This window comes from Mustela nivalis (genome assembly GCF_964662115.1).
Source record: "Mustela nivalis genome assembly, chromosome: 4".
In the NCBI taxonomy this organism is placed as follows: Eukaryota; Metazoa; Chordata; class Mammalia; order Carnivora; family Mustelidae; genus Mustela; species Mustela nivalis.
The window spans coordinates 106636052-106652092 of NC_139023.1; the positions used below are offsets into that span (position 1 = coordinate 106636052).

The following is a 16041-nucleotide window of genomic DNA, read 5'->3' on the forward strand; positions in this document are numbered from 1 at the left end:
GAAGTTTAGGGCCCCAGATCCATCCCCTGGTTATACTCAGCTGGCTTCTAAGGAGGAGCTTGAACTCTGAAAGTCAAAATGCAGTGGGACTGACCTTTTCCCTTTTGGATGCGATTCTACTTCAGGGAGAAGATAAAAATGCAGCTTCTAACCTAAAAACCCAATTCTGAATTGCTGGTATAAAAGGTAAAAGTCTATTACTGATTTCTATACCAAGAACTGAACTTGAAAATAGACTATTTTAACTCAAGTGTATTAGCCAAATAAGTCAATCAGGAATTGAAAACATGAAGAGTGACAGAGGGGGTTTGCAGAATTTAATTCGGAATTATTATAAGTACAAAACAAAGATCATTAAATATTTTTAACGGTCATATTGAAGATATAAGACAGAAGAAAATGATAACCTTATCATAATTCAGTATGGACAAAATAATAAGTTATAACTATTTATATTTATATTATAAATATATATATATATATTGTTTATGTTATATATTACTCTAAATAATTTCAATAATATAATTTCAAATTTGATGACATCTCTCCTCCCTCATTAGGGAACTATTGGTTATTCACAACAATGACTGGCAAAGTCTATGTGTCAATCCGTGTGTGTGTGCATGTGATTGTACTAGTGTTCTTTGTTGTCAGAGGTGTATTTTGTTTGTCTTTTTTGGTGTATGTTGGGGTAAGTATTTTATTTTAATTTTTTAATCCTCTCTTATCAGGACATCCAAAGTCATCTGTATTGATTTTGCTTCATGAGCAGGTGGTCTTTTACATATTTCTGTATGCTACAAGGTTTCACAGCAGATGAATGTCTGTTTTGAAACTTTTCAAATCCTTTTTGAAATTAGTTTATTTATTCAGTATTTGTTTGGAATGTGCCTGATATTGTTCTGATCATTGTGGATAAAATAGTTAACAAAACAGGCAAAATTCACTGCCTTGTTGTAGCTTATATTATAATTGGAGTAGAAAAATGAAGGAACAGACAATAATTAAAACAAATAAGTAAAACATATGACATATTGAATGGTAATAAATGTCATAAAGAAAGGAAGGAGAATAGAGAATAATGTGAGGTAAGGTTTACAATTTTTTTTAAAAGATTTATTTATTTATTTGACAGACAGAGGTCACAAGTAGGCAGAGAGGCAGGCAGAGAGAGAGGAGGAAGCAGGTTCCCTGCTGAGCAGAGAGCCCAATGCGAGGTTCGATCCCAGGACCCTGGGATCGTGACCTGAGCTGAAGGCAGAGGCTTTAACCCACTGAGCCACCCAGGTGCCCCAAGGTTTACAATTTTTAAAAGGATGGAGCCAACTGACTGGTTCAGTCAGTAGAGCATCCAACTCTAGATCTGAGTCATGAGTTCAAGCCCCACGTTGGGGCTTGAATTTAATTTTAATTAAATTTAAAAATTTTAAATTTGATTTTAAAAATTAAACTAAATTTAAAAAATAAAAATAAATAAAAAGATGGATGGATGCAAAGGATGGGCAAAGAAAGGTAGAGAAGAGTTTATCTCAAAGAGACTTGTGGTTGTAGTTTTATCTAACGGAATAAAATCCAATGAGTTTTACAGGAATTCAAGAAAGACTTGAGAGAATTACATCAGCAAAACACTTGCAGCTTTAATCTAAAAAGACAGATCATATGAAATGAAAAGAGGTCATTAGTGGACCCCCAAATTTCTACTTGCAGAAAGCAGGCTAAGAAAAGTACTCACCTCCAAACACGTGCTACATTTTATGAAGAAAGGAAGGATAAACCAGAGAATGGAACCAACAGTTCAGAGGTTGGAACTAAAAATTGGAACAGAGATTGGAACTAAAGGTTGGAACAGAGGTTGGAACTAAAAGCCCTGGAGAATTATTCCCAGAACTTGAGACCCAAGGAACTTCCAGTCTTTGCCTGGCTGAACTTCAATATTGCTATGAATTGAGAACTCCTCTGTGACTCCCACTTTAACCCTATTTGAACTAACTTGTCTATGACAGTTTTTCTATGCCTGTCTCACCATTGTGTGGTGAATGCATGGAGTCAGATAACTTGTCTCTAGTCTCACAGCTCACAGATGGAAATGATATTCAAAGGGTTGTACTTAAGGAAAAGTGCATGGAGAGCCTCATTCACCTCTGGACCTGATTTAGATGTTGAGATTCTAAAGGTTGAGGTGATGCTATAGTTGGATGAGAATTTGGGGGACCTTGGGAGGTGGTGAGTATATTTGGCACATAGGAAGGAGGCGAATCATTGGAGCTGGTGGGCAGAATGTGGTAGACAGCCTCTAAATTGACTCCCAATGTTGACTGCCTACTGGTATTTACACCTTTTATAAGTCCCTCTCCTTGAGTGTACGCTGAATCTAATGACTCAGTTCTAGCCAATAGACTACAAGAGTGATAGGATAGCTAATGATGTCCCATCATTAGCTATGTCACTTGTAGGGCCCAGTACAAAATGAACCTGTAGAGCCCCTGGTTCAAGAATTACCAGGAATATTAAGAAACTAGAGCATTAAGCCAACTGTGGGCTTTTTAAAGCACAGGGCTCTATGCAAATGTATACATCACACAACCACAAAGATAACCCCAGATGTCACCTCTCTGATTAGATTATAAAAGACTGTGACACATGTCCTTTCCTCTCTCTCTCTTTCTCTCCCAGGACCTCCAAAATGTGACCCCGTTTCTTATTTGGAAATAGGGTCTTTGCAGATACAATGAACTAAGATGACATTATACTGGGTTAAGGTAGGCCCTAAATCTAATGACTGGTGTCCTTACAACAAGGCCATGTGAACACTCAGAGACATATAAGGAAGAATACCACGTGGAAATATGGATTATATGGAATATATGGAATACCACATGAAGAATACCACCATGGAGACAGAGATTGGAGTGATGTCCCTGCAAACAAAGGAACCTCAAGAATGACCAGAGCCACCAGAAGCAAGGAGAGGGGTATGGAACAGATTCTCCCTCAGAGCTTCCAGAAAGAACCAAACCTGCCAACTACTTGATTTTGGACTTTTAGCCTCCTAAACTATGAGAGAATAAATTTCTGCTGTTTTTGCCCCCTGCCTCCAAGTTTGTGGTACTTTATTATGGTAGCCCTAGGAAACAAGTATACCCTTCAAAGCAAAGGCTAGACAGGATTACTGTCTATTTTAGAGATCTGAATTCCCAAATGTCAGGGTTCCTGTTTTGTACTTTAACCCACTGCATGGCCAGCTATCACTGGGCATCCCCCCCGTGAGACTCGGAGCTCAGAGAACTGGCACAAATGCTGATGCTCTAGCCACTGTTATTGCTGTAGTAAACTGTCCTTTGTCTCTGACTCATAGTCTCACATCTCCTGCCAGTGTGAAACCCTCTCACATGATACATCAGCTCCATGTATGCAGTCTCAGACCCTTCACTGTTCTTGACTAGCCTGACAGAACTTGCTGATGAATTGGATATGAAGAGTAAGATAAAGAGAAGAATCAAAGATAACCCCAAGGCTCTTGACCCAGCAGTAGGGGGAATAGTAGCTCTATTTCCTGAGACGGGGCAGACTGTGGCAGAAAAAGTTATTTCATGTTTTGCATTCTGTGCCTTGATTACACCCTGAACTTACTGAAAATTCCATATAGTTAAATCAGCATCAGCAATTCACTTAAATGTTCTAACACTTGGCTGACTTTTTTCTATTTTTGTTTTCCAAACATGATGAGACATGCTTGTTAAATTTCAAAAGCAATATATGTACATCATAGCTGTTAATATCTATATCACAGCTATTATCGCCATTTAAAAAGACAATGAGGTTTGTTTATAACTGCTGGCTCATAAGGATCACTATTTCCTTTTTCTGAGCATTTACAACACATGTTTTTTACCGCTCTTTGTGATTCTTGGATCGTGAAATATCATGATCAAGGGGCACCTGGGTGGCTCAGGAGGGTAAGCAGCTGGCTCTTGATTTCAGTTCAGGTCATGGTTTCAGGGCCCTGAGATGGAGCCCCTGGGCAGGCTTTGCACTCAGTGGTAAGTCTGTTTGAGCGTTCTCTCCCTCTCCCTCTGCTCCCTCTCCGTTTGTGTGTGCACTCTCTCTCTCACTCTCTGAAATAAATAAATCTTAAAAAAAGAAAGAAAGAAAGAAAGAAATATCATGAACAATGAAGCAAAAATTCACGGCACCTTGGTGGCTCAGTGGGTTAAGTGTCCCACTCTTGATTTTGGCTCAGGTCATGCATGATCTCAGGGTCTTGAGATCAAGCACCTTGTCAGCTCCACATTCAGTGGAGAGTCTACTTGAGATTCCCTCTCTCTCCCTCTGCCCCTATCTCCCTAAAATAAATAAATCTAATAAATAAATAAATAAATAAATCTTAAAAAAAAAAAAAGGAAAGAAATTCCCTGAAAGTTGCTGTGGGCAGGTGGCTTTGGCTTCCTTACCTTTGGCAGTAGTGCTTATTGCCAATGAGTTGTGCTAATTTGAGATCCAGTAAAGATGGATCATACAGTTTCGAAAGTTGGTAAGATCTCTGTGAATTATCAGACTGGTGTGGTAAAGAGTTGGCATGCAGAGGAGGCAGGCTACTGAGTGGTTGGAAAAATTATTGCAATGAGAAAACAAGTTAACTGTTAAGCATACAAGGAAATGTATTGAAGATGAGAAAAACCAATTTTCTTACTATCTGAGAAAGAACTGACAGCACATAAAAAATCTGCAAGGAAGAACTTCCTTACCACACTAATCTTGCTCAGACCTAGATTCAATAACATCTCCACAATGGGAAGGAGTGGGAGGGCAGAGAAAAAAAGATGGAAAAAGATGGGAAAGGAAGGAAAGATGAAAAGTCAAGGAAAGATCCCAACAGGATATTTATATATTATATTTATTTATATTTATATAAATATTTATATATTTTATATATAGTTATATGTAATATATATTTATACATAATTAAAATTTATATATATTTATATTCTCAAATATATGCACACACACAAATATATATCAGCCAGAGCCTGATGATGCTCTGGCTACTGTATATAGTTAGGTAGGTATACAGATAGATGACTGTTCCATGGTGTCTGTTCATGACTTGCACACAGCAACTGAGCTTCAGTTGGTGTAAGTCAGGTTAAGTATATTTATGGACAAAATATTAGCTTAACTAAAAGAATTGTCATAAAGTGGATATGATCTGAAAAAAATTCCTATAGGGGCGCCTGGGTGGCTCAGTGGGTTAAAGCCTCAGCCTTCATCTCAGGTCATGAGCCCAGGGTCCTGGGATCAAGCCCCGCATCAGGCTCTCTGCTCGGCAGGGAGCCTGCTTCCTCCTCTCTCTCTCTGCCTGCCGCTCTGCCTATTTGTGATCTCTCTCTGTCAAATAAATTTAAAAAAAAATTCCTATAAAGAAACCATGGAGTGAAGTGGATACTAATGTTATAAGGCTTAATGATCAAGGAATTTCATGGGTGTCTGATTTGTAGGACTCCAATCACTGGAATCAGAGTACTGGGTTTGGAAGTGCTTAGGAGGAAGGGTGTAGGGGTTTATGACTTCTGTTTGGGCCATATTTGGCTCAGAGAAATGCTATAAAGCAGACTGTTGGATATGGGTGATGGGGAATTCACAGACAGATGTCTAGACTAAACATTTGAGCCACCTGAATAAAGGTAGTCATTTCCACTACATACACTTAACAACATTTTAATTTTACATATCAAAATTTCAGGTTTTGAAAGCTTCTCATCTCTTGTGATCTTTCTCCATTGTCAATAAATAGAATTCTATATATATTCTAATGTTTTTAAAGTAATACTTTTTAAAGTAAGGACAATCTGGGATCCAATCTGGGATCTTAGAAGACGAGTTCACAGTGTTTCTTTTTTTTCACGAGTAAATATAACAACAACTTTTTATATGGGTTGCTTAAAAGGGCCACTTGAAATCAGCTGTTTCATTTCTTAAAGCAAGCAATTTTCAAACCTACGAAAAAGAAATTAGATCACCCACGCATCCACCAGCCATATTTGGTTGGTTTATATTTTGCCATATTTGCCCCAGGTATTTTTAAAGAAATACAACATTGTAGAAATAATAACACAGCCACTCTCAGCTCTTGCCTGCTCTCTTCCCAGAGGTAACCACCAAGCCTGCATGAAGGGTGTAACATTCTAATGAATGTTTTTCAGTGAGGATGGGCTTCAGTTGGCTATATGAACAGGGGTAAAACTTAAAAATAGATGCTAAGGAGAGAAAAGAGAAGTCTCAAGCTATTTCAGTATTTCATATTTGAGTGAAGATAACATTTAACTTCAATAGCTTCGCTAAGGCTAAAACATCAAATTGCTTTTCTCTTGGTTGGAATTTTCTCCACCAGCATGGTGTTTCTACCAATAGTGATCAGAAGCCAGAGATCATCTTACAATTGCAGTTCTTTTGGTAGAAAGCTTTTAAAACACAAAATTCATTAAGGGGAAACTAGTTCTAAATGGATCTTTATGTCATGACATGACTGGAATCAATATTTCAGTCCCTGACTAGGAGCAATTCTGTATGTTTGAGGACATAATTTGTGCTAAACTCTGCGGTCACAAAGATAAACGTACGACCTGAAACTTGCTCTCAAGCATTTTCAAGTTGCAGAGCAGAGATATAAGCAAATTGCAAAACAGCATGATAAGCACCTTAATATAAAGATGCAAAATGTATAAAGTTCCAAGGCGAGAGGATGGTATCTCATTCTGCCCTATTGGATTTCTTCCAAAAGTTCTGCCACTGATGTGACCAAAGTTTTTTGGCCTAGAGAATAGTTAACATGGTTCGACTTGTCCAAAATTAAATTCCCTACCCTCTCCCTCACAAGTAACCCATTCCTCACTTCCCCTATCTAGTCCCTCCTCATCAGACTCCTGACGTCTCTTGTGCCGTCACCTCTCCTGTCCCTGCTGTCACAGACCTATCTTGGCCACCACCATCTCACCCAGAATTATTCAGTAGTCTTCACCTCGTCAGGCTTGAGCCCCCCAATCCATCTGTAGATTAACCACCTTTTTTTTTTCTTCCAAATCCATGTACCCACCCTATCACAGGAGGAAAGCGGCCACATCCAGCTGTGAAATAATTTCCTACATCTCTCTCTTTTGAAGACAGCTTTGCCCTATTGATGGGCAACACTCACCTTCCTATTGTGAAGAGCATTTTTCCATTATGTGTCCATAATCATGTTAATTTCAATATATGAATGCTGTTCACACAGCAGTTAAAGAAAACACACCCACTCTTACAAGCTCCACAGAGGAAACGATGTTTTGTGTATGTTCCTTTATCATTGTGTTATGTTTGATGTATGTTCCTTGCCTGACGGTCTCATACACTGTGGCTCATTAAATATTTGAATGAATGAGTCTGAATGGAGTACAACCTGAATTTAATTTACAGGATTTAAGGGTTCTCTTTCTTCGTTCTTAGCTACAATTCTTAAGAAGAACCAGTTTAGGGGTGCCTGGGTGGCTCAGTCATTTGAGTGTCTGCCTTTGGTTCAGGTCATGACCCCGGGGTCCTGGGATCAAGTTCTGCATTGGGCTCCCTGCTCAGAAGGGTATCTGCCTTCTCCTTTCCCTCTGCCTCTCCCCTCTGCTTGTGCTTGCTCTCTCAAATAATTAAATAAAATCTTTAAAGAAGAAGAAGAAGCTGTTTAGGTCCTTTATGTATTTACTGAGGCTCCTAGCAGTGCCTGTCAACCATGCGTGCACCCCTGTGATAGAAAATACTGGTCCTGGTTAACACGAAGGCTCAGGGAGGGAAGGTGCAGGGCAAAAGCTTGAGAGAACATACCAGGAATGTTGTAAACTACGGTTAGCTAAGAGACAGCTACAATCATTAGTTACAGGAACGTTAATTCTTGAATGCCCCTCGAATCATAGTTATATGGACAGAAGGCTAAAAAATTTAAGTCCAAACTTGAATGAGAACTGACTTTTCTTCTCTTATTATATATTAAAAAGTAAATTCCAATAACTATAGTATTTTTTTTTTAAACCAGGTCAGGAGTGAAAAAGGACATGTCTGTATTCTGTTTGTTGGGTATTTTGTGGTCAAGAGAGATGCTACTGATATTTGGGGCCAATTTAATCTTAGGGACAAGGTAGAGATTTCACACAAGGAATTGAGTTTGTTTTTCTTTCTTTCCCTTAGGAGCTGAAATCATTTCCCTATTCTAAACTTCATGAATGCCTTTCTAGATTACTTAATAGGCATTTAGCCAAGCAGCCTCATGGAAATTTTCCTGTGAGATAATTTCATATTTGAATTTTAAAAGCATAATCCCATATCAACTGCTTATTCAGTCACTGGTCTTCCATGATCTGGTTAACAATTAGTTCTTAGGAAGCAGTTAGTTTCCTACAAAACTTTGGCTCTTCATGATTGTCAGGCTGTTGTTAAATATGGTGTAATAAATAAATGTTTATGTGTGCTCTCTCCTAAAACCTCACTAAATTGGCAGGAAACCAATGAGAGAGAGGGAGAATGGGCACAAGAAAACAAAAAGATAAAAGAGAATTAAAGCATCTTCCCAGGAAATCTGACTTCCAAATAATAAGAAGTCCATGAAGAAATCAGAGAACATGAAAGAGAGAAAATTATCAAAAAAATGATTTAAGAAAATCTCCCAAAACTGAAAAAACAGTTTTCAGACTAAAAGGTCACACCACGATGAAAGAAGATGTCCGGAACAATGTGGGATGTTTGGGGGGGAATCACATAAACACATATCACTAAGAAACTTCAGAACATTGGCTATAGAAAATAAGACTCTAAAAGCTTCCAGTGGAGTGGGGGGGGGGGGGTGAAAAAAGAGGGAAAAATAAGTCACATACCAAGAAGCATGAATCAGAATATACCAGGTATCTGAGTATCAAATCTATATTAATATCTGGACCATAGTAGAACAATCTTCAAATTTGGAGAATAAAGTATTTCAATCTACAATTCTACACCTAGTTTAACTATAAAATAATTATGATGATAGACTTGGAACATTTTCCTATTCAGATATGCAGAGGTCTCCAAGTTGAAGTGCTCTAGCAGAATAGGGGGGTAACCCAAGAAGGGAGTCTCAGGATCAAAGATGAGGAATCTAGTACAAGAGGAAGGCAATGGGAATTTCCAGGATGATATGATGGGAAATCCCAGGAAGGCAGCTAGGAAGCAGGTGGAGAGGACAAAGAGCCCAGACTGGAGCAGCAGAGTGGAACGTATGTCTTCAAGAAAATGAGGAAACTGAGAGATTACCCAAAGTGCTAGGAAATATGAAGAGGAAGTTAATGCTTTCTGTAGCAACATGGGATAATTAGATATGGATACATGAACTAAACAAAAAAAAAAAAAAGGAATTATAACTATCTAGAAAACAAAGTTTCAGAAGAAAGTATTATAGGGGCACCTGGGTGGCTTAGTTGGGTAAGCATCTGCCTTCAGCTCAGTTCATGATCCCAGAGTCAAGCTCCCTGCTCAGCCATGAGTCTGTTTCTCCCTCTTCCTCTGCCCCTCTGCCTGCTTGTGCATGCTCTCTCTGTCTCTCTCTCTCTCAAATAAATAAATAAAAATCTTAAAAAGAAAGAAAGAAAGAAAGAAAGAAAGAAAGAAAGAAAGAAAGAAAGAAAAAAAGAAAGAAAGTAAAAGAAAGAAAGAAAGAAAGAAATTATAATCGTGATACTGATGTGGTTCAAAACAGAATACCCCAAAATACAGCACCTTGACGTATTGCATATTTTAAGCTGAGTTTGCGAAAACAGCAGGAACAGGAAGATTTCTCGACCTTCCTCTGCCCTCTTTTCTGAAGCAGATCATAAGACCCTCATTTCAGAAACGCCCTCACTATACCTACCTCCTTATCTCTGAGACCCAGAAGCCAAATGAAGAGGTCTGGCTGAGTTTTTCCCAGGTTGCTAAACTTAGTTCATACCTGTTTCTCCATGACGTTTCACTCTTCCCCAAACCCCACACAGAAACTCTCAGATTGAATAATGTCTTCAAAAGGTCTTCATTTCCTTATGAAGACTCATGTGTCGTGTAAAACTTTATTAGGTACATTTGTACCCTTTTCTCCTGTCTTCATTAACTTATTTTTTATTAAAAATTTTATTTATCTATTTGAGAGAGAGAGAGAGAGCTAGCGCATGCCTGCAAGCATTGACGGGAGAAGGAGAGGGAAGAGGGAGAGAATATCCCAAGCCAATTTGGGGTTTGACCCACCACACAGGACTTGATCTCACAACCCTGAGACCATGACCTGAGCTGAAAACCAGTAGTCAAACAATCAATTAACTGAGCCACTGAGACACCTCTGTTCATTAGTTTAATTTTTCAGACAGAATCAAGGACTATAGGAGGGCCAAGGAAAACTTTTTCCACCCCTACGTTAGACTACTGTTTAAATAGTCACAATAATGAAAAACGAATAGTGATTTAGGCAAAAACGGAACTGTAGCTATACTAGAAAGAGGAGAGGATAACTATGTTTGAGGCGCGGGAGAGCAGGGGCTAGAAATAGGGAAATGATCATTAGTCCATAAATTGACCAAAATAGCATTACATGATACATGTACTAAACGAAAAATGCTATTTAGCACTTTTAGCATTAAATAGCATTTAAATGCTATTTAGAAATGTGACAGTGAACACCGGGAGAAATGTCTAAAAGTTTAAAGTGGTTTTCTCTGAGGAGGAATAATTAGGAGAAGGGAGGGGGGAAAGAGAATCATTTTTTAAATTAAACGTCTTATGAAATACTGGACTTTTGTTTAAGATTTTATTTACTTATTTGAGAGAGAGAGACAGAAATAGCAAGAAAGAGCAGGAGCTGGGAGGAGGGGCAGAAGCAGGGAGTCAGATGTGAGGCTGGATCCCAGCACGCCGGGATCATGACCTTAGCAGAAGACAGACGCTTAACCAATTGAGCCATACAGGCACCCCGAAATACCAGACTTTTTAAACTATGTCTGTATACAGCTTTGAAAATTAAAATTTAGTTTAGAAAGGAGAAAAAATTATGATGGTTTTATCATCAGACATGCAAAGGTAATTTATAAGTAATGACAAATGGCATCTTTTAAGTGGGTGAGCTGAGAAGAAAAATATTGAACAGGCATAGACCCTTGTGAATTTCTCCTGAGGGCATAGCAATTCATAGCTAGCCATACTATTCGAGTGCTTCTGGAGATGTGGCATTCCCCTCTTGAACCCCATCACTGGAAAACTCTTTGGCCAAAGCTCAACAGCGCTGCTAGCTGCAGAGGGTGCACATCTGGGGGTGCTTTGTGGACCCATTTAGGTGTGAACAGGGAATAAAAATAGTGATTTCATTATTCCTTGTCACAATGGCTCCAATTTAATCTCACATTTATAGCACTGAGAATGAACACAGCACCAGCATTTAGTTAACTCTACTATAAATGCGAAAACAAAAGAAAATTTGGGCATTCTAAGAGCCAAAGTGGGTATTTTGGGTATTCTGATAAGGTCTTTCTGCTGTACCAACCTGGTAAGTCTTAAATGGTTGCCGATTATAAATATTTTGGAGACACTATTGATTTTAAAGGGCTTAGAACCCAAAAGATCTATTGCTGAATCATTAATAATTGGCATTTTATGCAGACAAAATAGCCCTATAAATTTATCAGCACTTGGCCCAAGAGGGAGATGTGCAGATTCTCCCTGTCTTTTTTCAATCAGTGTATTTTCATGTAGCTCATGATAATTCATCCGAAGTAGATGGGAAACCTTGGATATAACAACAGAAAAACAAAGAGCAACATGTTTCCTTTCATAGCCCAAGACCACCCATATCATTCAACCTATATAAGTCCATCCCATTCATTTTACGCTTTCATTTGAATGAATGAAACAGGGCCCATTAAGGGAGCTGGCTATTTATCTTATTGCTGGAGGAAAGATCTCGCTCCTAAAGCAGGATCAGGACAATTCCTGGTATATCTAGCGAATTCTCAGTTATTGGGACTGAGAAATGGTAGTTGTTTTCAGGTGAGAGTCAAAGACTAGAGCTCCATTTAGTTGTTTTAAGTTAATGGTAACTGAACATCTCAGGTTTCAACTAAGAGACAGAAAAGAGAGTTTAAAAATCTTCCACAGATACTTGTGATCTCTCTGTCTCTCTGTCAGATGAATAAATAAAATCTTTAAAAAAAAAAAATCTTCCACAGTACATCTCTGGAACAATGTACAAGGTACTGTCGATAGCGGTTGCCTCCAAGGAGCAGGACTGGTGGAGGGAGGTTAGGGGGGAGCTAGTGATAGGAAATGAGAGGGCTTTCTCCTTATACAAAATTATTGAATTCTGTACCATATACACACAATACCATTTTTAAAAACCTAATTTTTAAAACGATAGATGTGAGGCTGTGTCTATAGTCTTGTGATCTTCATACGATTTCTGTCCTTAAGGCATCAGTGTTGCTGGTTAGCACAGCAGTTACAATACTGTTCAAGAATATTCTGTAAAACTGAGCTCTGCGTTAGTATACCCCATAGCTTTTTTTCTTAGGAGTACATCATGACTCCTTCCTAACTTCCTTTGGTCTTTGGTCTCTGGGGTGTGTGTGTGTGTGTGTGTGTGTGTGTGTTTATAGCTGGGAGCTGAATTGTTATGCTCCCTAAAAGTGATCCTAGCTTCCTGTCTTTGGGGGCTGTCAGGTGTGCAATGGCTATTACCCATCAACTGAGAGAAAAGAAATGCAGAGAGATGGAGTGGTCTATTAAAATGCAGCTGGAAGGAGTAATATAAATCAAAACTGGCATCCTTAAAGCGCCTAAGGTTGTATTTCTGGCTGCAATAGATGTCTAAAAGAAGAATTAATTTATAGTTTTACGTCTGCTGATTTGCCATTCGCCTTTCCACCACCTCTGCCACGCGCATCAGTTTTACTTACCTATATCTGAATAATCCACTCTCTAAAAACTTAGGGGAAGAGCATGTTAAAATGTGAGTGAGCTGAAAATACTGATAGCAAACCAATCTGGTAGCAGATTGTTATTCTTCTCATATGGAATTATTACTTTTTTAAAAGCCCTAAATTTTTAGCGCTAAGCTCATTTTCAAAGGATAGAAACCTTAACTGAAATTGATAGAAGTCCTCCAATTTTCCAGCTAAGTTTGTATAAATTAAGATGTGTTTATATAATTGCTAGCAGCTGGCTAAAAAAGAAAAAGGAAAAAACGTAAAGCTAGCTCTCTGGTGTCAAACAATTATTCTTGCTAAATTTTCACAAGTTTTTTCTTTCTTTTACTAATTGTTGCTTTTTAAATAGATTCTGAGGAAGCCCAGATTTAGGTGTCCATGTAGATTTTGAGAATTTTTTGAATAAATCTACCTTCAATGTATTTTCCAAGAAAACTGAAATAGTTCATCTATAAACTCTGAACTCTGGAGCATTGTGGGCAAATGCAGCGTGGTTCCTATTTTATATAACTATGACTGACGGGCAATTAATCACATGACGTCCTCCTTCCCAGTTCCGTCTTGTGCCCTGGAATTGAGCACCTACCTCCCACTTACTCCGTGAACGCGGAGCCTGCTTGTACTTCCAGAGCAGGTCTGCTCCCAAGCCATACTGGTCGCTCGCCTGGGATCTTCTTTTCCGCCTCTGAGGCATCAAGGGCTTCATCTTTTTCTTCTCAAGCTGGCTTCTCTGTCCTGCCTGTGCTCACCGGAAGGGTTGAGGACTTCATTTATTGTGTTTGGCCTGGTGCAGACTCCCCAGGGGTCCTTTATTCTTCCCTTCTCTCAACTTCTATCCCCTTTTATCCCTGCTCCAGGCCCGGACCCACTGGGTAGCTGCTTTTCCTTTTCTGATTTATGCCTGAGGTAGAGCAGCTGTCTTTTAAAGATAAGAACCAGAGAACAGAGATATCAAACGGACATGAAGAATAACATAGGGAAAGACAAAAAGCCCTTTCCCTAAAAATAGCTTTGTTATTAGCCCTTTTTATGCTGAACATCCAGATTTATTTCCCCTGTCCCTCTGTTTGCACAGACCAAGCCAGTCAAACTACCTGACATGAAGAAAAACAAAGCGGTACAGAGGAAATCCTTGACTTCATGCTATTTTTACCAAAGTAATACAGTATAAAGATGGCAAATTTGAATCTTTTTTTATTTTTCGTAACTGTCAAAATTAGAGTATAATAAAAAAAGAAGTTCTGGGTTGCCTGGGTGGCTCAGTGGGTTAAAGCCTCTGCCTTCTGCTCAGGTCCCTCTCTCTGCAGAGAGCCTGCTTCCTCCTCTCTCTCTGCCTGCCTCTCTGCCTACTTGTGACTTCTGTCTGTCAAATAAATAAAATAAATCTTTAAAAAAAAAAAAAGAAAAGAGAAAAAAAGAAGTTCTTTTTTGGACAAAACGAAAGTATATGACAAAAATTTGAGTCAGAAATAAATAAACTATAGCCAAGAATACTATATCCAGCTAGGCTATCATTGAAAATAGAAGGAGAGATTAAAAGCTTCCAGGAGAAATAAATAAACTATGAAAACAAAGGAAAATGAGAAGAAAAGTAAAATAAGCTAGAAATCAAGCTAGAAGCCAATGAAATACAAAGACTATATTGATCAAGTCAATTCATACATCAGGACCCACAAAATGGAGGCCACTCCAGTGGATTGGCCCACATCACAAATCTAAACCTAAGTCAGCCTGCACTCAGGGAAAACACCTCACTGTCAGGGAAACCTAGCATACACCAATCACAGTCCACCACTTAACTTTAGCTAGCTTATTTGCTTATTTTACCCTAGAAAACAGGACCTGTTACTCTTACAAGGAAATCCCAACCTCCTAGCCAATCACACCCTGTTTCTGCCTGGCTGGCCCCCCTTTTTTTAAAGAAAGCGCATGCTCATGAAGGGGGGCAGGGTGGGAAGGGCCAAGGAAGAGAGAGAATCCCAAACAGGCACTATGTTCAGCATGAAGCCCAGTTTAGGGCTGGATCTCAGCAGCCAGAGATTATAACTTGAGCTGCAGTCAAGGGTCGAACACATGACTGACTGAGCCAGTCAGGCACCTCTCTGCCTTGCAACTTGTAATACTCTGTAAAACTGGCTCTTCCCCCATATCCCTCCGGAACATGCTCCTCCCCTTGAGAGGAACTGTATTCCCCAAGTCCATGGTGGATAAAAGGGCATCAAACTCATTACTAAAGTGTTTTCGTTTTGCCATTTGACAATACAGATTTTCCTCAACTTATCATGGGGCTATGTCCAATAAACGCATTGTGAATTGATAATATCATAAGTCAAAAGTGCATTTATGTTTTTAATTTCTTTTAATTTTTTTTATTTTTTTATAAACATATAATGTATTATTAGCCCCAGGGGTACAGGTCTGGGAAAGTGGATTTAATACATCTAACCTATGGAACATCCTAGCTTAACCTAACCTACCTAGAACATGCCCAGAACAATTCTACCAGCTAACAGTGGGACAAAATCATCCAACACAAAGCAGGTTTCGTAATAAAGTGTTAATTAGCTTACATAATTTATTTAATACTGTACTGAAAGTGAGAAAGAGAATGGTCATATGGATTCAATAACATTTTAAGTGTATCAGCTGTTTACCCTCATGATCATGTAGCAGCCACCCCAAAACAGGCAAGGGTAGAAGAGATAGCCTCTGGGGTGAGGATGGTCCCAATAGGCTTCATTTCCCTGGATATTCTTCAAGGATAAAGTCACATCACAAATGAACATGCAGCAAGAAGTGGCTTCACTCCTCTATCTGTAGGACGTAAATTATACTATAATAAAGAGAAAGGTCGGCGCATACTCTGCTTTCCTTGCAGAGAGCCAGGGTTAAGACACTGCCTGCCTACCATTCCCTGATCTAAGACCTTGTCATCCGGTGTATGATCAGTAAGCCAACGATGTTGGCCTTCACCTGTGAGCCGCTTAAAGACGCAGAATCTCAGGTCTCACCACGGACCTACTGAATCAGAATTGCATGATAACCAGATTCC

The 16041-nt window shown here is 39.0% G+C and overlaps 1 protein-coding gene across 3 annotated transcripts in view; it reads right to left on the bottom strand.

The window, feature by feature from the left end:
* The window catches only part of LOC309863839 (uncharacterized protein), a 126848-nt gene extending 112988 nt beyond the window's left edge, over window positions 1–13860 (bottom strand). For all 3 annotated transcript variants that reach the window (XM_082729078.1, XM_082729077.1, XM_082729079.1), the window contains exon 1: window positions 13576–13860. In XM_082729078.1, coding sequence (XP_082585204.1) covers window positions 13576–13695 — 120 coding nt within the window. In that variant the 5' untranslated portion in view covers window positions 13696–13860. The remainder of the gene's footprint in view (window positions 1–13575) is intronic.
* Window positions 13861–16041: the final 2181 nt, after the last annotated feature.